Source organism: Myxocyprinus asiaticus, chromosome 35 (genome assembly GCF_019703515.2).
Source record: "Myxocyprinus asiaticus isolate MX2 ecotype Aquarium Trade chromosome 35, UBuf_Myxa_2, whole genome shotgun sequence".
NCBI classification, from domain to species: Eukaryota; Metazoa; Chordata; class Actinopteri; order Cypriniformes; family Catostomidae; genus Myxocyprinus; species Myxocyprinus asiaticus.
This window is the reverse complement of record NC_059378.1, coordinates 13,200,188-13,221,307: the sequence shown is the minus strand read 5'-3', so window position 1 is coordinate 13,221,307 and position 21,120 is coordinate 13,200,188. Positions and strand designations below refer to the sequence as shown.

The following is a 21,120-nucleotide window of genomic DNA, read 5'->3' as shown; positions in this document are numbered from 1 at the left end:
TCTAGGTCCAGTATGGGTACCAAAATTTTGAAGCTTCAAAATGCACATAAAGGCAGCATAAAAGTGATCCATAAGTCTCCAGTGGTTAAATCTATATCTTCAGAAGGAAAATGATAGGTGTGGGTGAGAAACAGATCAATATTTAAGTCCTTTTTTACTATAAATTCCCTGCCCAGTAGATGGCGATATGCATGAAGAATGCGAATCGCCAAAAGCAAAAGAAGAATGTGTAAGTGAAAGTGGAGATTGACAGTAAAAAAGGACATAAATATTAATCTGTTTCTCACCCACACCTATCTTATCCCTTCTGAAGACATAGATTTATCCACTGAAGTCATATGGATTAATTTTATGCTGCCATTATGTCCTTTCGGAGCTTCAAAATTTTGGTACTCATTCACTTGCATGGCAACAAAGTTGTAAAATTAGATATACATTTTCACAGAAAATGTTAGTAAGCGATTTTATCACACTAAAATCATGTAAACACGCATATTGTTTACGTCTTGTGGCTATACTTTTGAAACAGTGAGTATTTTAATGTTTACTGATTGGCCCCATACTCTTCCAATGTTAGTGCCTCACTGTAACCATGATTTTTGCTTTTTTAAAGAAAAGGAGGGACAAGTCGAAATTAATAAGTTTAATGGCGTAAATGCTGTTGATTGATCTTAACTTGTATTGAACCCGGAATATTTCTTTAAAACTTAAAATTCTTTCTGTGATAGGTTGTGCTTGAAAGTGTGCTTGTGCTGTGTTTCTTAAAAATAAATGTTATTTGGCTTAATAATTGCTTAACTGCATCTAATGCCATAATACATTTGTAGCTTAAGTGTTTAAATACTTTATGTAGCCACTGTATTACGTTGTTTAGGTTTTCCCTGTACTCCCGGACTTCTGCATATAAATGTTATTTGTCTTATGGACTTTCCTTGAGCGGATTTTATATTATTATCCATGAATGAAACCATCTTTAAATCATTTATTTTGTTGTATTGCAATTTTTTGATGTGAGAGAGACCTCATTAACTCCAGTTCCGTAATGTCTGTGAAAAGTAAGCATTTTTTTTTTACAGCTTTTTGTTTAATTTTTATTTTTTTTTTTTACAGTTTTAGTCTGAATCTGCACACAATTTATAGTTCAGACTAGTCTTTTCAAGGTCCACCAGCTTTCAGGTTGCTCTGCCCCTTCCATTTTTCCAGTTTTTTTATTCACAGTTATGTTTCTGTCTGTGAGGTGACAGGATTTTGGTATGTTTTGGGAAGATGCAATTGGCTTTTGTACAGCTAGATAACAGTGTGTCTGTCTGTGCTTGATATGCAACTTCTCAAGGACTTCTGTTCATCTCAGCAGAAATAGGTCATATGTTTAGTTTTAATGCAGTCTTATATGAGTTTTCAACTACAGCTCTAAATTTCTCTAGAAGGTTATAATTCTCATTTCTCTATGGTACCCCTCTCTCCCCTATTGCCGTTGCAGAGTCTGATATGTTCTGCTGCACATGTGTTCATTACTATCCTTACTAGTGGTTGACTGATATGAGTTTTTTAATGGCCAGCATTGATGCCAATATCTAGAGAGCAGTGTGGTCAATAATGCAACTGGTCAAAAATTGCCTGATTAATCGGCCTGGCCATTGTATTGGACTATCACTAGTCCTCACTATAGGCTCATTTTTTCATTGGGTAAAAAACCTGCTTTTGGCTAATCTTATGCAGACACTGTGTGGATAAAAGTGATGTGTCCTGAAACTGCTCATCATACTGTGTCTTGTTCTGTGTGTGTGTTTTAAATTATGCCCTCAGGTTCAACATGCCTCACGATGACAGTAACAAATGTAAGGAGGATGGAGTTAAGAACCAGGAACATGTGATGGCTCCGACACTCAACTACTACACCAATCCTTGGATGTGGTCCAAATGTAGTCGGAAATACATCACAGAGTTCCTTGAGTATGTAAACCCCTTTACACTTCATTATGGTTACAGGATGTTAGTAAAGTCTGCGATGTAGGCTCGTATTCAGCCCAACGATAGTCAAGGTCTTAGGAATCTTAATTTCAGCCTTACCTAATGATCACTTGCTATTGTTGGCCACTATTTGTTTTATCCTCTAAACATTGTCAATTGTGATGGAAATGACTTAATCCTTAGCACACAGAACAGATATTTTTTCTAGCATAAAGAACGTCTTCTGTTACCCACTAAGAAAATGTTTGTTGTTTATCTCTTGTTTGTTTTGCTTTCCTTCTTGTCAAATTTATATATATTTTTTGATCATTTCTCATTAGCACAGGGTATGGTGAGTGCCTGCTCGATGAGCCGATTTCAAAGCCATACAGTTTGTCCCAGCAGTTGCCTGGACAGATATACAGCGTCAATAAACAGTGTGAATTGATTTTTGGGTCCGGGACACAGGTGTGCCCATATATGGTGAGAAGATCCCTCAGGAAATTACACAACATACTGACATGGACGTCTGTTCAGTACTCTTTTACAGTGTAATGTTACAGTCTGCTGTCCAACATCACTTATGGACATGTTTCTGATTAAAAGACCATCAATCTATGTTTTGGTTATGTGAAGTGGAGCTTGTTAGTATTGGCCAGTGACATTTAAAGCATGTAAAACATTACACGCCTGAAAAACAGGCATCAGTACCAACTTTTTTATGTGCGTATGAGCATGAGTGAATGTTTAAGGGTTGTTCAAGTTAACAGTCCTTTTTGGATGTTATCCAGATGCAGTGTCGGAGATTGTGGTGTACCAGTCCAGGAGCCCAGCAAGGCTGCCGAACACAACACATGCCCTGGGCTGATGGGACAGAGTGCTCTCCGGGAAAGGCAAGCACTTCAGAAAATAAAATTGAAACATTTGCAAAATCATTTATTACTGCAATGGTGGCTAAGTGGGTAGCGCTGTCGCCTCACTGCAAGAAGGTCCTGGGTTTGGGATTCTATGTGGAGTTCGCATGTTCTCCCCGTGTTCGTGTGGGTTTCCTCTGGGTGCTCTGGTTTCCCCCACAGTCCAAAAAATAAAGACATGCAGGTTAAGTTAATTGGAGGCCCTAAATTGCCCATAGGTGTGAATGTTTATGTCTGTGTGTGTTGCCCTGTGATGGACTGGCCGCCTGTCAGGGTTTTTCCCTGCCTTCGGACCGAGACAGCTGGGATAAGCTCCAGCACTTCCCACAACCCTGCATAGGACAAGTGGCTATAGAAGATGGATGGATGGATGTATTACTGCAGCAAAGTAAAGGGATGGTTTACCCCAAAATGTAAATTCTCTTGTCATTCAATCACCCTCATGCCATCCCAGATGTCTATGACTTTCTTTTTTCTGCTGAACACAAATAAAGATTTTTAGAAGAATATTTCAGCTCTGTAGGTTCATACAATGCAAGTGAATGGTGGATAGAACTTTGAATGTCCAAAAACCATATAAAAACAGCAAAGACATTTAATCCAGTGGTTAAATCCATATCTTCAGAAGCTATATGGTATGTGTGGGTGAGAAACAGATCAATATTTAAGTCTATTCTTACTATAAATTCTCCTCCCTGCCCAGTAGGTGGCGATATGCACGAAGAATGCAAATCACCAAAAACAAAAGAAGAAGAATTTGGAAGAGAAAGTGAAAGTGGAAATTTTCTTACCCACATTTATCATATCGCTTTTGAAGATATTGATTTAACCATTGTAGTCATATGGATTACTTTTAGGCTGCCTTTATATGCTTTTCAAAGTTCTGGCCACCATTCACTTGCATTGTATGAACCTACAGAACTGAAATATTTTTCTAAAGGTCTTTGTGTTCAGCAGAAAAAAGAAAGTCATACACATCTGGGATGGCATGAGGGTGAGTAAATGATGAGACTATCCCTTTAATTGTGCAGTCATACACGTCTGTTTGTTATGTGCCACAGTTTTGCTCTTGACACAAATCCCCTCATTTGTTTGGACAGATTTGGTATTATTTAAAGAGGAAATCTGTGTAACTCTAAAGCCTTTTGCATATAACTTTGCTTAACTTTGAGGTGCAGTTGCAACATGCATGAAAAACAGATTCTTCAGTGTAACTGTAAACACATATGTCCACCAAACAGCAACCAAATCACTTCCTCACCCACAGTCTGACTCTTCCTCATTGATATATTGCCTTGTTTTTGCTCCAATCTCTGTTTTTAAATGTTTTCCAGATCAAGCCAAAGTCAAACTTGAATAGTAACAGTGTTGTTCCTATCAACATCAAATATATTTTTGATAAGACTAAAGTCCCTTTCACATGACTCACGTCAGGGCTTCGACGCATCACTAAACACAAGCTTTATGCCACACACAAGGTTGCCTGTTTTTTTCTCTGTATGTCATAATACAGTTTTCAACAATGTATAATAAAACTTGATTTTTCATGTTTTGACTTCACTCCATAGAGTTTTTTGCATTGAGGAGTGTTCACCCCAAAAGGAAAATGCTCTCATCATTTACTCATTCGCATGTTGTTCCAAACCCGTCTTACTTTTTAATTTGTGGAACACAAAAGGAGATGTTTGGTGGAATATTAGTGCCTTTAAGTGACAGCCTCATTCTTCATTCAATTTCATACTGTAGTATGAAAAAAAAGAGCATCATCAGCACCCTTCAAAATATCTCCTCTTGTGTTCCACTGGAGAAAGAAAGTCATACAGGTTTGCAACGATGTGAGAGTGAGTAAATGATGACAGAATTTTCAGTTTTGGGTGAACTATTGCTTTAAGAGTCCTTAAATTAAGAAAATGTCAGTCTAACGTGATTAAGTGTAACCTTTCTCAGTTCATTAAAACTTTCCGTTGAAATTTTTACATTAAATGTAATATCAGTGGCTGCAGTAGGACAAACATATCAGCTGACCAGATGCTTGACAAGTCTTTTGAATGAAACAAAAGAGACTTTGAGATTTCATGTCATCTGTGTGTATACAACACTCTTTCACATTCTGATTGGTGTTACAAACAGGGAGTCGTACACTATTAACTCAACTTTTCTCTGTTTGGTCTCACCTCAGCATTGCAAACATGGCCTGTGCATCCCCAAAGAGCATGAATCAGTTCCATTAGAGGGGGCCTGGGGAGTGTGGAGTCCCTTTGGCACATGCTCAAGGACCTGTGGAGGGGGGATCAAGATTGCTGTGCGCGAGTGCAACCGACCTGTGTAAGCTTCCACTTTTTGTAGTCCAGCATCCTCACTGGACTGTGAATTAGCACAAGGTTTCTCAGTTTACCTTGACAAATAACAGGAGCAAAGCAGGCCTTTAAGAAATTATTCAAGATGATTCCAGAGATCATATTTTATGAAGAATAGTCTTCAAAAGAGACCGCATTCGTAGTGGGTAGTCAACAGGCTTTGATCTATTTACATTGCATTTGGACAGCAAATTATCTGATTCTGTGCTAGGAATCAGCAAACGGAGTATGACTTCCTAATAAGGTTTCTAATGTCTTCTAATGTGAATTTATTCTCTTTTTAAGGCCTAAGTTTGGTTTTCTTTGTGTGCTTTTTTTAATACTATAGGCCCAGAAATGGTGGAAAGTACTGTGTTGGACGCAGGATGAAATTCCGTTCCTGTAACTCTGAGCCATGCTCCAAGCAAAACAAAGACTTCAGGGAGGAACAGTGTGCCAGCTTTGATGGACGGCACTTCAACATCAATGGTCTACCTCCAAATGTTCGCTGGGTGCCAAAGTATAGCGGAAGTAAGTGATTTACTCCATGTGGTTCGCTACTCCAGGGTGGCAGATACCACATCAATTTATGGGTTGCATTATAAATAATGTCAATAAATGAATAAATACATCAAAATATTAACCTCTTCAACTTTGAGGACCCGCTGGCGGATCCAAAAGTTGGCGCTATATCGTGAAAAAAGTTTACTCTTAAACTGTTCAAGTCTCCGGATACATTAATCAGGCATGTGTGGTATCGTTTGAAAGTTTAGAATCTGAACTTTACAATTCTGCATTTATATGACATAAAATAACAAAATAAGGCCTGAAAACATTCATTTCGAAAATCAGCGCCACTTAGAGGTAATGTGGTAGAATTATTAATATGAAAATAAAAGTCTTTCAAATAACACATAAATGGACAAATCATATATCAAATGAAAGCTCTCATTCTCAGGAATGTGACTGTATAGTTTGCTTTGTTGCCCTAATACCGCTGTTCAAAAGATTTTCAAAAGAATCACAAAGTGAAATATGATTTCTGTAAGACATATCTCTTTTATGTGCAAATCACTGCTGCTGTAAGCCCCAAATAGCTAAAAACGTTATATCTACTTTTACCTTAGGCAGGAAAAAAATAAATAAATGTTTAACTTGTCTGTGTGCTTTCTTGTGTGAATAACCCAATGTTAAATCTTAGATGTCCAAAACAAAATATGCGGTCTAGCAGGAAAAGAATGCTAAAAAAATAATCAGAAATATATGTTATTGACTATTGATGATAATACATCATCGCAATGGGGAGGATCTCAGCTTTCTAATTTCACCTAGATTGAACTTCTAGTCCACTCAGAGGCCGAGATATTCGATGAAACAACGGGGGTGGTGCAAGAACTGAAAATTAGTCTGAATGTCTATGGACGAGCACATCAGTGAGGGCTAAAATGCGTTTGAGCACCACCTACATTTCAGATCGGCATTTTGTGAAGGAAGGTGATAGAGGAAAAATTATTTTTTCTAGTACTTGCTGCCCTCTAGTGGAATAAAATAAGACTTTTTGGATGGAGGTTTAGTGAACAGAACCAAAATTATTTTTTTTAAATTCTATTTATAATAAGTTTGTAAACATATACAGCATTGTTTATTATAATTGGAGTCTTTTTTTAATTGGGGGGGGGTCTCTACTCTGATGGCCTGTGGTGTAATATGTAACGAATCCCTTTTGATGGACTGTCTCATCAACTATCACTGCAGTTTATACATTCTGTTCTAATGTAAGGTGAAGTCTGGAGTGTTTACTGAGGATGCCCTTGTAGAGTCAATCTCTTGAACATTGTTGTAAAACCAGTATATAACTGCCTGTAGTTTGTGCCACCCCTATAACATTTCTGCCAAAAATCAGTAATTCAGTCATTCTTTTGGAAAGCTAAAGTCAAAACAGTATTAATTCTCTCACTGCTCTGTGCACTGTAGTTCTCATGAAGGATCGCTGTAAGCTCTTCTGTCGTGTGGCAGGCAGCACAGCCTACTACCAACTCAGGGACAGAGTTATTGATGGCACGCAATGTGGGCCAGACACCAACGACATCTGTGTGCAGGGCCTGTGTAGGGTGGGTGTTTTGTGTATGTATATGTTTGTGTCATCTCATGTTGTTCCAAACTCATGACTTTCTCTCTTCCATGGAACACAAAAGGAAACATTTTTAAGAATGTACTGTTAACTCTTTTCATCCATTTGATCCTTTGCTAAGCCCCGCCCTAAAAGTGTTTCTGACCAATCCTATCTTAGCAACTGTTGCCGTGCGCCATTTCTCTGACAAGTGTTTGCTTTTTTCAAGGAGCGTCTACGGGATTAGTTTTAAGCAGAATTTTAAATGATCCATGAAATGTAAAAAACATTGTTGCTGGGCCATTTGTAATAATGACACAAGGTACCTAGAGAAGATACACACTGTTTGTTTTCTTTCTTTTAAAAAAATCTTTAATTAAATCTCAAGAAGAGCATGCTATGGATTAAACTGTGTCAGCCCTCATTCCCAAATGATCATGTATAACATCTGAAAGGACACCTGCATTTGCTCCAAGGTAAATGAAAGCTAATAACTTAACATTAAAGGTGCTGTACGCGATTTCAGCCGTTCTACTTCCACGAGACTGAGCTGTTGGATTAGCTATGCCCCCTCTTTCCAAAACCCTGCACATCAAAGATACTAAAATAAGCTTTATTGAGAGCAGAAATGTTTGTTAAAAACAACAAGTGCAGTATAGCACCCTCAACTGACAACTGTTATGAACAGCATGGCATAAAAATGCATTATGCCTCAATAATTCACTGCAACTACAATACTACGAAAATGCGCAAAATGATTGACAGGCAGAAAGCGTCATTGTCCGCGGAACGCGGACACATTTTTGTTTGCTGTTTACAAAGTCTACAGCTGTCACAGAGATTGGTGAGATATCTCAGGACACTTATTTCATTAATATTTTTCAGGGAGTAGGAAAAACTTTTGCATACCTTTCCATAAAAAAATCACTTACAGCACCTTTAATTCATTTATGTATTGATTCAGGTCTTAATAAAAGCGATTGCAAATAAAGAGTTCACAGCATCAGAGTGAGTGTGTTATGAGATGTTATGAGCAGTTCTGTTCACTTACACTTATATTATCAGGTGTGTAACCGCCATGAAATTATGTTTTTCTCTTTTCAGGTGACTGTGATAATCATTTGTCTCGATTCTGATTCACAGTCTCCACCATTTTCAGTCAAATTACTGTGTAATTTAACAATTTATTTTACAAAAAAGTCAGATAAATATGCTTTACATTGTCACTCTTCATTCTAGCCCGTGTAAGAATACTATAAATTTCATTTATACGAATATTTTGCCAAAAAATTTGCCGTTCATTCCTATGGGAAGTTCTGCAAAGCTTGTCAGAGCAAGCTACGGTAACCAAGGGGGGCAGAGCTTAGCGAAGGGTAAATTACAATGGATGGGGACTGGAAGTTTCTAAAAAGACACAAAAGCACCATGAAAGTATCATAAAAGTGGTCCACATGACTCATACACTATATTACAAATCTTCAGAAGTCATTTATTTGTGTGTGAAACAAGCCAAAATTTAAGTCATTATTTACTAAAAATCTTAATCTGAATCCTAAATTCACCCTTGCTCACTCATTGATCAGGTTGTAGTGGTTTTCGAGTTAAAGGAATATTCCGGGTTCAATACAAGTTAAGTTCAATCGATTTTGACTCATCCGTCCTTTTCTTTCAAAAATGCAAAAATTGAAGTTACGGTGACACTTACAATGGAAGTGAATGGGGCAAATTTTTTGAGGGTTTAAAGTCAGAAATGTGAAGCTTATAATTTAATAAAAAATCACTTACATTTTATTCTTCTGTTAAAAGTCATGTATTATTTGAGCTGGAAAGTTGTTTAAAATCGTCATTATTACAGTCATTTTAGGGTTTGTTGACATTACATTATGATGGCAAACAAGTTGTAAAATTGGCTATAACTTCACACAGAAAAGGTTAGCAAGCGATTTTATCACACTTAAATCATGTTAACATGCATATAGTTTATGTCTTGTGGCTATACTTTTGAAATAGTGAGTATTTTAATGTTTACGGATTGGCCCCCATATACTTCCATTGTAAATGCCTCACTGGAACCCAGATTATTGCTTTTTTTAAACAAAAGGAGAGGCAAGTTAAAATATATTTTTGTGGCAATCAATACTATGCCACAAATGCTGTCGATTAAACTTAACTCGTATTGAAACTGAAATTTCCCTTTAATAAGTCACTTGAGGTAAAGATTATCAATGAATAACAACTTACATTTCAGTCTATTTCTCACAAAAGAATATCGTATGATTTCAGAACACTTAAAATATAGCGCACGAGTCGTAAAGACTACTATTATGATACTTTAATGGTGATTTTGCATCCTTTTTAAAGCTTGAAAGCTCCATCCCATTCATTGTTATTGCAAGGAAAAGAGAGAGCAGCAGAACTTTTCCACAAAAGAACACCATATGGGTTTGGTACGACATGAAGGTGAGTAAATGATAACAGAATTTTAATTTTTTAGTTAACTATTCCTTTAATTATTATTCTGCATCTTCAAAATCTGCATTTTGAAGCAATATTCCTATACTTCGTAAAGCCATTTCTAAGTTATATAAATATATTATGTAGAAAGATTTGTAGTCATAGCTCCTTATTTTTAAAAGACTCTTTCCTCTTTCTTTTTGGTTTCTGCAGCAAGCAGGATGTGACCACGTGTTGAACTCTAAGGCTAGGAGAGATAAGTGTGGGGTGTGTGGTGGGGATAACTCATCGTGCAAGACTGTGGCGGGAACATTTAACATAGTGCATTATGGTAGGTGACACAGCTTGAGTTTATGGCCTGTTATAACACAATCATATAAGGTCTGTTCATTTCAGTTTAGTTCAAGTTAGGCTCAGTTCAGTTCCAGATTCAATTTAATTACAAAATGAGCAAGAACATTACAACATAGCAAGAATATTACAAAACATTCTCTCTAATAATATTTTACAGATTGCATGCTGTCAGTATTGTTTAATCTCTGCTTTTGTGTGTAGGTTATAATGTTGTGGTGCGAATTCCCAGTGGTGCTACTAACATAGATGTGAGACAACACAGCTACTCAGGGAAACCAGAGGATGATAACTACCTCGGTGAGGCAAGACATTAAATTGAACAATATCTGATCTTATTTCTCATTTTGCCATGCTGTAGTTCAATGTCAGTTAAGTTGAAAAGTAGAATGTAAATGGTTTTTACCTTCAGGAATCTGTTGGGCACAATATAATTAATTCTATCAGGTTGTATCATCACATTACATTTACAAAGATTTGTCATACTTATGAACAATTCCTTATTTCATATGCATCGTAAGCAAGATTTAAAATTTTGAATGCCTGCCTTGTCATGGTGATGTCATTGCTAAAGGACGATGATGTCAAAAAAGGGATTTGTTGTCCAGATTTACTGTAAGATTTACAGTCAAGTTGGAAGTGTTTTAATACGCATGTTTGTGTTAATGGTTCTGAACTCTGAACACCTAAGGGAAGTCCTGTTTTCTGCAGATTACTGACCTTTTTGTGTCTTTGCTTTATTGATATTTAAGACCATGCTTGCTATTCACATGCCTTTGTGTATTTACAGTAGGCTATATGTGTATGTTTATATGTTTATCTACTGTGTATGTGTGTTTTATTCCAAGACAAGAATGTAGAAGTTGTGGAAAAGGTCTGTTTGAATGTGTGCTGGTGGTTAGGCTGTGTAATGTGTGAAGTAGTGAGAAAAGTAACTCAGGAAATAAGCTACATAATCGCATTAGTGTGAATTTTTGAAGCAGTCTGACTTCAGCTGAACAAGACATGGCCTCTTCACAGGATATTGGATTATTTTGCCCTGATTAGCTTTATCTTCCCTGACTGTTGCTAAATCTTACTGTAAATGAAAACATTTGATTTATTTGGTCATTACAAGTCTTGTAGGGAGACAATTTTTTGTTTAAAACAAATGGGTGCTACTCCAATTGTTTATCCTGCGGCATGTCTGAAAGTATATTATATATATTTTTCTGTTTCCTTTTGAGCTTGCACATAGAGAAATTAAAGTATGCATGTTGTTTTCTTTCTTTGCAGCCTTGTCCAGCAGTCGTGGAGAATATTTACTCAATGGAGATTTTGTGGTCAGTATGTTTAAAAGGGAAGTCAGAGTGGGGAATGCTGTTATAGAGTACAGTGGCTCTGACCATGTGATTGAGAGAATTAACTGCACTGACCGTATAGAGGAGGAGATTGTTGTCCAGGTAAGATGGCTTTATAAAATTCTTCTGTTGTGCTTTTTGCACTGTAAAATCTCAGATAATATTCACTTGACATATTTTTTTTTTTTTTTTGTCTAATTATAATATTTTCAAACTAGGTGCTTTCTGTAGGTAACCTCTATAACCCTGACGTCAGGTATTCCTACAACTTTCCCATAGAGGACAAACCTCAGCAGTATTTTTGGGATGCATATGGCCCGTGGCAGGAGTGCAATCTTCTATGCCAAGGTGGGTGTGAGAGAGAAAAAATAAAAATAAATAAATAAATAAATAAATATATGTATATAAATACTGTATATATATATATATATATATATATATATATATATATATATATATATATATATATATATATATATATAGTAAAATGTTTTCAAGAAAGGTGAGTTTGAACCAGATGTATGATGTTATTGGGGGCTTGGGGTCATTGGGAGCAGCCTGTCCAGTTTGTCTTTCAGATTTCTTTGTGGTTGTAGTGAAGAATGCTATGGGCAAATTCTCATTCTTTCTTTCTTTCTTTCTTTCTTTCTTTCTTTCTGTCTTCTTTTGTTCTCTTTTCTTTCTTTCTTTTGTTCTCTTCTTTCTTTCTGTCTTTCTTTTTCTTTCTTCCTTCTTTTTCTCTTCATTTGTTCTCTCTCTTTTGTTCTCTTTCCTTCTGTATTTCTTCTCATCTCTTCTTCCTTATTTCTTTTTTCTTTCTTTTGTTCTCTTTCTTTCTTTCATTTTCTTTCTGTCTGTCTTTCTTTTTCTCTTTCTTCATTTGTTCTCTTTCTGTCTTTTGTTCTCTTCTGTATTTTATTTTCTTTCTTTATCTCTTTCTTCTTCCTTTCCTTATTTCTTTCTTTCTCTTTCTTTCATTTTCTTTCTTTCTCTTTTTCTCTTTCTTCCTTTCTTTCTCACTTTCTTTCTTTCTTCCTTTTTTTTAGGAGAGCGCAAGAGGAAAATCACGTGCAGTCGCGAGTCAGATAGAGTGATGGTGTCTGATCAGCGATGCCATGGTTCTCCAAAACCAACTGTTATTACTGAGGCATGCAACACAGACTGTGAACTTAGGTACAAATGCATATTAATTTTAAATGCATATTAAATTCCATTTTCTGTGTTTCTTATTTTACAGTGTTTCTTATTTTTTTATTTTTTTGTAATGAAATGTCTTGGTTACTATTGTAACCTCCGGTATCCCTGATGGAGGGAACAAGATGTTGTGTCGATATAGTGACACTAGGGGTCGAAGTTGGGAGCCCCAAACACCAATGGCCAATGAGAATTGGCGAGTGGAATTTGCATGCCACTCCCCCGGACATACGGGTATAAAAGGAGACGGCTTGCAACCACTCATTCAGGTTTGTGCTGAGGAGCCGAGACAGTGTCCAGGCCATTTCAGCGGGTAGTTCAGTGTTGTGGCAGGAGCTCAACGTCTCGTTCCCTCCATCAGGTAATGGAGGTTACAATAGTGACCAAGTCGTTCCCTATCTGTCACTCACTCAACGTTGTGTCGATGTAGTGACACTAGGGGTCCCTATACAAAACACCACAACCAGCTGAACTGTGTTACGCAGATCGGTGGTGCAGATGCAGGCAAGCTACCGCGTGCCTAGTAACAAGTGCACACAGCCCCGTTGTAACCTTCCCAACGCCCCAGATAAGTCACATAGTCCCTCGTACCCCAAGTGGGGGACAAGACGTACTTACAATGGGAATAGGTCACATCAGCCATTTTGACCTTTTCTCTCTTTTCCTCTTTGAAAATGAAAAATTCACAGCTGGGACCAAGATATATCCATGACGGGGAAGGTGTTCTTTTTCCCACAGAGAAAAGACACTATGGAGACCACATCCTGCCCGAAGGGGAGGTTAACGTGTGGAGAATACATCACATGGACTTATTAACCGAGAAGTACCACACATGGAAAGAAGTCCCCACGGTAGGTCCTACCTGGAAGGGAGGAGCTCTACAAGCGCAGCGACTGGTGGCAGAGTAGAACTCTGCCAAAGGGAAGACACGGATTTACCATCAGGGAAACCGTACCGTGGAAAATACATCATATGGGATTACCAACAGGGAACCACCACATATGGAGCACCTATCCCAAGTAAAGGGGCTGACCTGACAGGGCATACTTCACGAATACTGGGCCTGGCATCGAATTCCTCTGCCGAATTCGCCTGCCACAGGGTGCTGGGGGAAGATATACATCCAGGGTTCACCGGTCCCTGGAACTCACGTTAGTGGACATCGCCTGCCCGAGAGACCGCGTCGTGACTATCGTCGCCCACAGGGCAAAGTCGGTCGCTGAGCGCGGCTCCTGCATCAATCCCGGGTCAGGACTACCCTCGTGCAGCTCGTTCAGTGCCTTGGCCTGGTGGACTTTCAGGGGAGCTGAAAGATATACATCCAGGGTTCACCGGTCCCTGGAACTCACGTTAGTGGACATCGCCTGCCCGAGAGACCGCGCCGTGACTATCGTCGCCCACAGGGCAAAGTCGGTCGCTGAGCGCGGCTCCTGCATCAATCCCGGGTCAGGACTACCCTCGTGCAGCTCGTTCAGTGCCTTGGCCTGGTGGACTTTCAGGAGGGCCATGGCATGCAGGGCGGAGGCGGCCTGTCCAGCGGCACTGTAAGCCTTGGCCGTCAGGGACGACGTGAACTTGCAGGCCTTGGACGGGAGCCTAGGACGATTCCACCAGGTGGCGGCATTTTGCGGGCACAGGTGAACCGCAATTGCCTGCTCCACCTGAGGAACCTCCGTGTACCCCTTGGCCGCCCCACCATCGAGGGTAGTGAGAGTGGAAGAACTTGAGAGTCGGATCCGGGCAATAAAAGGTGCCCGCCGCGACTTTGTGAGCTCCTCATGCCCCTCCGGGAAGAAAGGAACTGGGGCAGAGTTGGGCTGTGTGCGGCACTCTGAGCCCAGGGACAATCGTCCAGCCACGAATGCTCAGGGCGGGGTGGAGGGTTCCACTCCAGCCCGATGCTTGCGGCAGCCTGGGCAAGCATGGCTGTCAGCCGCGTCGGCCACTGACTGGCGCTCTCTGATGCTGTGATCGATACCTCATCCTCATCGCGAGCCCCGAATGAGACATTAGGTCCACCCTAGGGCAAGCCGCCTGACTCATCCATGAACTCGACCGGTGAAAACGAGCGTGCTGGGGAATGGGAGGTCCGTTGGGATTCACCCGGCGGAAATGCTCCCATTAAAGCCCCCAAATCGCCCCCAGCCCTAACTGTTGCGGCCTTGTGTATGTAAGCAGAAGGACCAGGACGGGGAGCGGCTGGAGTGGCTTTCTCTCTATGAAAGAAAGAAAGCCACAATCGCAATGTTGCCATGGTCACGCTCTCGCAGTGAGAACATGAGCCACCCACAAACGCTGTCTCAGCGTGCCTAGGGCAGATACACGTGAGACAGCGATCATGGCCGTTAGAGGGAGAGAGATAATGACCACACCCAGGAACTGCACATAAACGGAATGGCATATTTAAGAAGACGCTCTCCGTCAGTGCTCACTCTTTTAGAGAGTATATACTCTTTTTTTAGTGTGGCTGCTGAAGTGCCCAGGGGCGTTCTCTGCACTTATCTGTGAGAGGAGAGAGAACCCACTGTAAATACGCCATATATCCAACAGCCTGTACACTTTTAGAGGTGAATGGAACGCCAGTGGAAAGCTCTACACTGATTGGCTCTGAAGAAAAAATCTGAATGAGTGGTTGCAAGCCATCTCCTTTTATACTTGTATGTCTGGGGGATTGGCATGCAAATTCCACTCGCCAATTCTCATTGGCCTTTTCTCAAATATCAGAGGTGTTTGTGGCTCCCAAGTTCGACCCCTAGTGTCACTACATCGACACAGCGTCGAGTGAGTGACAGATAGGGAACTAAAAATTAGGCTACATTGGTGTTTAGACAGTCATATTTTTTATTTCCTGTGTATATTCATTACTGAATTTCAGTTTTTTTCCATAGCCTCTTTTCATAGACATTCACATGGGCATATCTTTCATTTACAGATGGCACATTGCTCGCAAAAGCGAGTGCTCAGCCACATGTGGACGGGGCTACCGGACGTTGGACATCTACTGCACCAAACAGAGCAGACTGGATGGGAAGACCCAGAAGGTTGACAACCGTTACTGCAGCAGCCAACGCAAGCCCGATGACAAGGAGGTGTGCCATGGAGACTGCAACCCTAGTGGATGGGAATACTCCCCATGGTCAGAGGTGAGAGAAACTTTGCTGGTCTCAAATCAGCCCTTGAACTAAGCCAGATGTACTTGATGTCAGGAAAATATGAGATCTTGCTATCTTTAATGGCAACACAACACTTTTCCTTGGTTATTAAGTGCTCCAGGAGCTGTGGAGGGGGAACGCGTCATAGGACTGCAGTATGTGGAAAGTCAGCAGAGGCTGTTGATGAAAGCAAGTGCAACCCACAAGACAAGGTCGCAGTTCAGCCCTGTAATGAGTTCCTGTGTCCTCAATGGAAAACTGGAGAGTGGTCAGAGGTAAAGACCTATCGATTAATTTGAAATATAAAATGGATGTAAAACACTTTGCTTTGTGCCTAAGAACACCCCTTGCCCATGGAAAAATCACTATAACTAAATTGCTAATATGTTCTGATTAATTTGGTAGTGTTTGGTGACTTGTGGCAAGGGCTACAAGCACCGCCAGACTTGGTGTCAGTTTGGAGAAGAGCGTTTGGATGATCGATTCTGTGACTCCTCCAAACCAGAGTCAGTACAGGCCTGCCAACAGCAAGAATGTGCATCCTGGCAAGTGGGACCCTGGGGACAGGTCAGTACAACCTTCTGTTTTATTGCTGTGAATTAGAGGTAGCCATATATATTTGTTTTACCAATTAATTGTGCCGGTAGTTGCTTTGTGGAACAATATCCTTTTTTCTGATTATTATTGGTTGAAAAATAAACTACATCTGGGTTTTATTCATTTTGTACTCTGGCCTCTATGTCTGTGCCGACTAAGAAAATGTTGTAACATTCTATGACTCAATGTACAAAACTATCTGCCGATTAATCGGTTATCTGCCTTTTCCACCACCTTAGTTATCGTATCGGCAAAATCGAACTCTGCTGTGAATGAGACATTGTTTAGGTGCAATTTTGCTCTACTGTTTTTTCTGCGGTAGATACAGTATATTTGCGTGACTGTTTGTGGACTAATTTACTCTGTTTTTCCCTCAAATCATATTTATACAACATTTTTATTTGCCATATGGTTATTTACTTTATAAACCTTTTTTTTTTTTTTTTGTTAAATTTCCTGCAAAATATTTTTATTGTGATATACAGTACTGTGCAAAAGTTTTAGGCACTTAAAAAATGTCTTCAAAAATAATGCCATAAATAGTTTTCATTTATCAATTAACATCATACAAATTCCAGTAAACATAAAAAAAGCTAAATTAATATTTGGTGTGACCACCTTTGCCTTTAAAACATCACCAATTCTCCTAGTTACACCTGGACACAGTTTTTCTTGGTTGTTGGCAGATAGGATGTTCCAAGCTTCTTGGAGAATTCGCCACAGTTCTTCTATCTATTTAGGCTGTCTCAATTGCTTCTGTCTCTTCATGTAATCTCAGACTGACGCGATGTTCAGTGGGGGGCTCTGTGGGGACCATGACATCTGTTGCAGAGCTCCCTGTTCTTCTATTTTAATCTTTCTATTTGCAAAAGTAAAACTTGGGAGTCTAAAATGTAGTTTTCCTATTGACACACTAAAGCTGAAGATATAAATAACCATCTTAAGACAAATATTTTTGTGAAACATCTTAGGTGCCTAAAACTTTTGCACAGTACTGTATATTAAATTACTCATACCATGCTGTTTTGGTCATACCATCCATTCCTAGTTTATCATGTTGTTTAGGGATATCAGGTGAAGGTGAAGAGAGCTTATTTTCTGCATACAGTATGTATATGGGATGGAAATTGGAAACTCAGAAATTGTGTGATGAATCCAATGTCATTTTTAGGATAGCAGTCAGTGCTATGACAGCTTGGAGTGCGTGCAAAGGCAGATATTGTAAACAGATTATTACAGCTACAGTGTGGACGGAAACGGAAAAAAAAATGGAACAAGTTTAGGACTAGGGCTAGAAAAAAAGTTTATTTTGCCTTGAAAGACCAGGGATGTCATCGCCCCTGTGGAGAATATTATTAATTATGGTAATAGATAGATGGCAATATACACAGATGGATGTCTACTGTCTCTGTGTGTTTGTACTTGACAGAGGGGATGCTCTGAGCTTATTAGGGCCGATACTGTGGACCTCAGTGTTTTATTGCACTGGTACATGTCCTCTTTCTCTTCAGAGATCAGCGTCCACAGCAGATATATCCCTTTTCCATTCCTCTTTCCTCGTTTCTGTCTGATTTATTTCATGAAGTCCTCCAAATAGGGTCATGTTTTTGACTAATATGGAGCACAACCAACACAACCATATATAAGATGTATATCTTCATCTGTCTGAGGATAATGTGCTTTCTGTCCACTTGAGCAGTTTGTGGCCGTCTTCAAAAAAGCAAATAGTCCTTCAGAGATGCACTTAAAGGGAATCACAAAATTGATACCATTTGTGTGGACAAACTATCTTTAATTCTGAAAGTGTGACAGAGATTATTGCTATTACATAAAGTGATTGCATTAAATGTATGTTTGAAGTCCTTTAATGAAGCATGCAGCAAATCTTGCAGCAAATGCTGTCACACAAGTTTGACCTTGTTTCAAGGGGGTGCGTGGAGAAATGAAAACCCTAGTTTACCCATGCAGGTGCTTATCACATCAATACTTGTCTGATGCCAGTGAGCCAATAATAATGGACGGTCTCAAATGTCAATTTATTCTCTAGAATGCAGCAATAAATGAGATAAATGACTGCTGTACCTAACTGACCTCCCTCTCTTTATGTCTGAATGTAGTGCACCACCACTTGCGGCCCAGGTTATCAGATGAGAGCTGTAAAGTGTGTGGTTGGCTCGTATGGATCCGTCATGGATGACACTGAATGTAATGCAGCAACACGTCCAACAGACACTCAGGTAAGAACGGTGTGTTTATTATGCCTCTCAATAACTAATCCAAAGTAGAGTGGTCCCAATGTCCCTTTCTTCTTTCTCTTTCACACGACTGATTGCAAACTAAGATCTGCATTTGTCAGTATTTTACAATATGACCACTGGAAACATCAAAAAGGCATAAATCAGTCAAGTAAAACAACTCTTCCTGGTAGGGCTGCACAATTAATCGAAAAACTAATCGCAATTACGATTACGTCTGCCACGATTATGAAATCGTGAAAATTGATGATTGCAGCGTTCAATTCAATGATTTCTATTTACAGCGTGTTTTTATGCAGCGGTTGAGTATTCTAACCAATCGCTAACATGTCTGATTAGCAATGAAACGTCAATGGCCAATCAGAGCCACTTAAATTAGTCCTCCGTCCTATCAGTAATGACAATTGTTCCTAATGCGCAAGTTTTAAACCATCTGAATGCCCAGATGCTTGCTTTATGTTCCACCTCTGTACGCGGTGGCACATGAAAATTAATACTGAAGAAACATCACCTGACACTCGAAAATAAACTGTAGAACAAGAGCGAAAAGCACTTTGGAATTATTTTGGATTTATTGCATATTGCACCGCTCGCTTTGAACATAGATGTTAAATACACTGCAAATGAGCAACACGACAAAACTAAAACACTCCCGCTCTAATCAAGGCATAGACGTGGTGTAAATAATTGATTCATTATGCTGATTAGACAGCTTTGTTTTTAATGAGAGCATTAGCGAGAGTGCAGACATTTGTGCGGAGAGTCACTGAGCTCGCGTTGAAATGTAGGTCTCAAACAGTGTAAACCTGCAGTGAGTGACAACAGTCATTGTAATGGCAGAGTTTGTCGCGTTGCTCGATTTCTGTGTACAATTTATTAAAAATGTAAAAACAGTTTTGTTTTGTCATGTTAATAAGTAGGCCAATGTGAATTTGATTTGTACAAAATAGCAGTAAAGTAATTCTGCTTAACTGTTCTAAGTTTGTTTTGGAGATGTAGCCAACATAAAGAATATGGCATGAATAGCATACTTCAGGCATCACCGTCATTGTTATCGAGTCTGCTGTAATAAGATCCATTTGCCATGCAGCTGGTATTAGTAGATTTAACATTTTCACGAATTGCACAAACTCCGATTACAAATGACTGTTTTTAATTTACAAAGTGCACCCACTGAGGCCAAAAATAATCTAACGACGATCTTACATGAACAAGATCATCATTAAAGATCTAACGGGATGAATGGTCCCCATCTCGCCACCAAAGGGCTTACTGAACAGAGTAACTTGGTCAATTTAAATCAGCTATTAATAAGTTTGAATATTGAATATGTCATATTATTTACTGTACGTGGGCCAATAATTTAAGCAGTAATTTAGCAATAATTAAATTTATTCGATACCATAGATATCCATTAATTTTTTTTTTTTGTTTTTTTTTGTTCTAACATTAAAAAACATTATTACAATATTTAATGCTTAAACAATGCTTAAAAGAAACTGGAGCGCAGCTACTCTGAAGAACTGCACAGTTGCTTACTTTGTGACGTCACGGTAATGTAATATTTTAATCAACATTAATAATCGCGATTACAGTATCAAGGGCAATAATCGACAATTATGATTTTTGCTATAATCGTGCATTCCTACTTCCTGGTTCAATTTGCTGTATTTTTTTTTTTTAACTGAAGCCATGCCACAACCAAGGGTCCTTGAGATACAGCACCATTGACACTTCAGTCTCCAGTCTCCTGTTGTGTGCACCACTGCAAACAATGTTTCACCTTGTAATGGATTTGATTTGTGACACAGTTCCTACTGATATATTAAATTATATGTTTTAGGGATTGGCACGAGTACCTATAGCATCATTTTCGGTGTTACGTTCATTGACAAATAAGGTTGTCCGATGTGATACAAATTTGAAATCTTTTAAAAATGTACCTTAAAACGCATGTGTCAAGTTTGTAGAAATTTTAGCTTTGAGTCCATGTTGGTCTGAAAAACATTTATGGGTAACACTTTACAATAAGGTTTTATTTGTTAACATTACTTAACACCATTAGTTAACATGAACTAACAATAAACAATACTTTACAGCATTTATTAATCTTGGTTAGTAAAACAGTTTTAAAATTAAAAGTTGTAATGCACAATGTACTAACATGAATTAACAATGAACAATTGTATTTTAATTAAGTAACATTAAAAAAGATTAATAAATGTTGTAAAAAATATATTGTTCATTGCATTAAGTAATGATAACAAATGGAACTTTATTGTAAAGTGTTTTGAAAATGTTGTGTGGTGTAACCATCAAGTAAAAGGTATTAAAATAATGGAATACATGAGAGTGAGAGTGAATATATGAGAATGTACACAATCATGATTTCTGAATATTTTTCAAAAAATGTTTTCAAGATGAATCTTTTTTTTTTTTTTTTTTTTTTTACAAATATCTGCATTTT

General features: G+C 38.8%; 1 protein-coding gene across 4 annotated transcripts in view; it reads left to right on the top strand.

Moving 5' to 3' along the window:
- The window catches only part of LOC127426426 (A disintegrin and metalloproteinase with thrombospondin motifs 9-like), a 78,916-nt gene that overhangs the window by 13,064 nt on the left and 44,732 nt on the right, over positions 1–21,120 (top strand). For all 4 annotated transcript variants that reach the window (XM_051673226.1, XM_051673225.1, XM_051673224.1 and 1 more), the window contains exons 9-23: positions 1,807–1,953; positions 2,292–2,433; positions 2,742–2,843; positions 5,044–5,189; positions 5,550–5,731; positions 7,175–7,311; positions 9,978–10,095; positions 10,320–10,415; positions 11,391–11,557; positions 11,674–11,803; positions 12,502–12,628; positions 15,582–15,792; positions 15,915–16,076; positions 16,207–16,368; positions 18,516–18,635. In XM_051673226.1, coding sequence (XP_051529186.1) covers positions 1,807–1,953; positions 2,292–2,433; positions 2,742–2,843; positions 5,044–5,189; positions 5,550–5,731; positions 7,175–7,311; positions 9,978–10,095; positions 10,320–10,415; positions 11,391–11,557; positions 11,674–11,803; positions 12,502–12,628; positions 15,582–15,792; positions 15,915–16,076; positions 16,207–16,368; positions 18,516–18,635 — 2,149 coding nt within the window. The remainder of the gene's footprint in view (positions 1–1,806; positions 1,954–2,291; positions 2,434–2,741; positions 2,844–5,043; positions 5,190–5,549; positions 5,732–7,174; positions 7,312–9,977; positions 10,096–10,319; positions 10,416–11,390; positions 11,558–11,673; positions 11,804–12,501; positions 12,629–15,581; positions 15,793–15,914; positions 16,077–16,206; positions 16,369–18,515; positions 18,636–21,120) is intronic.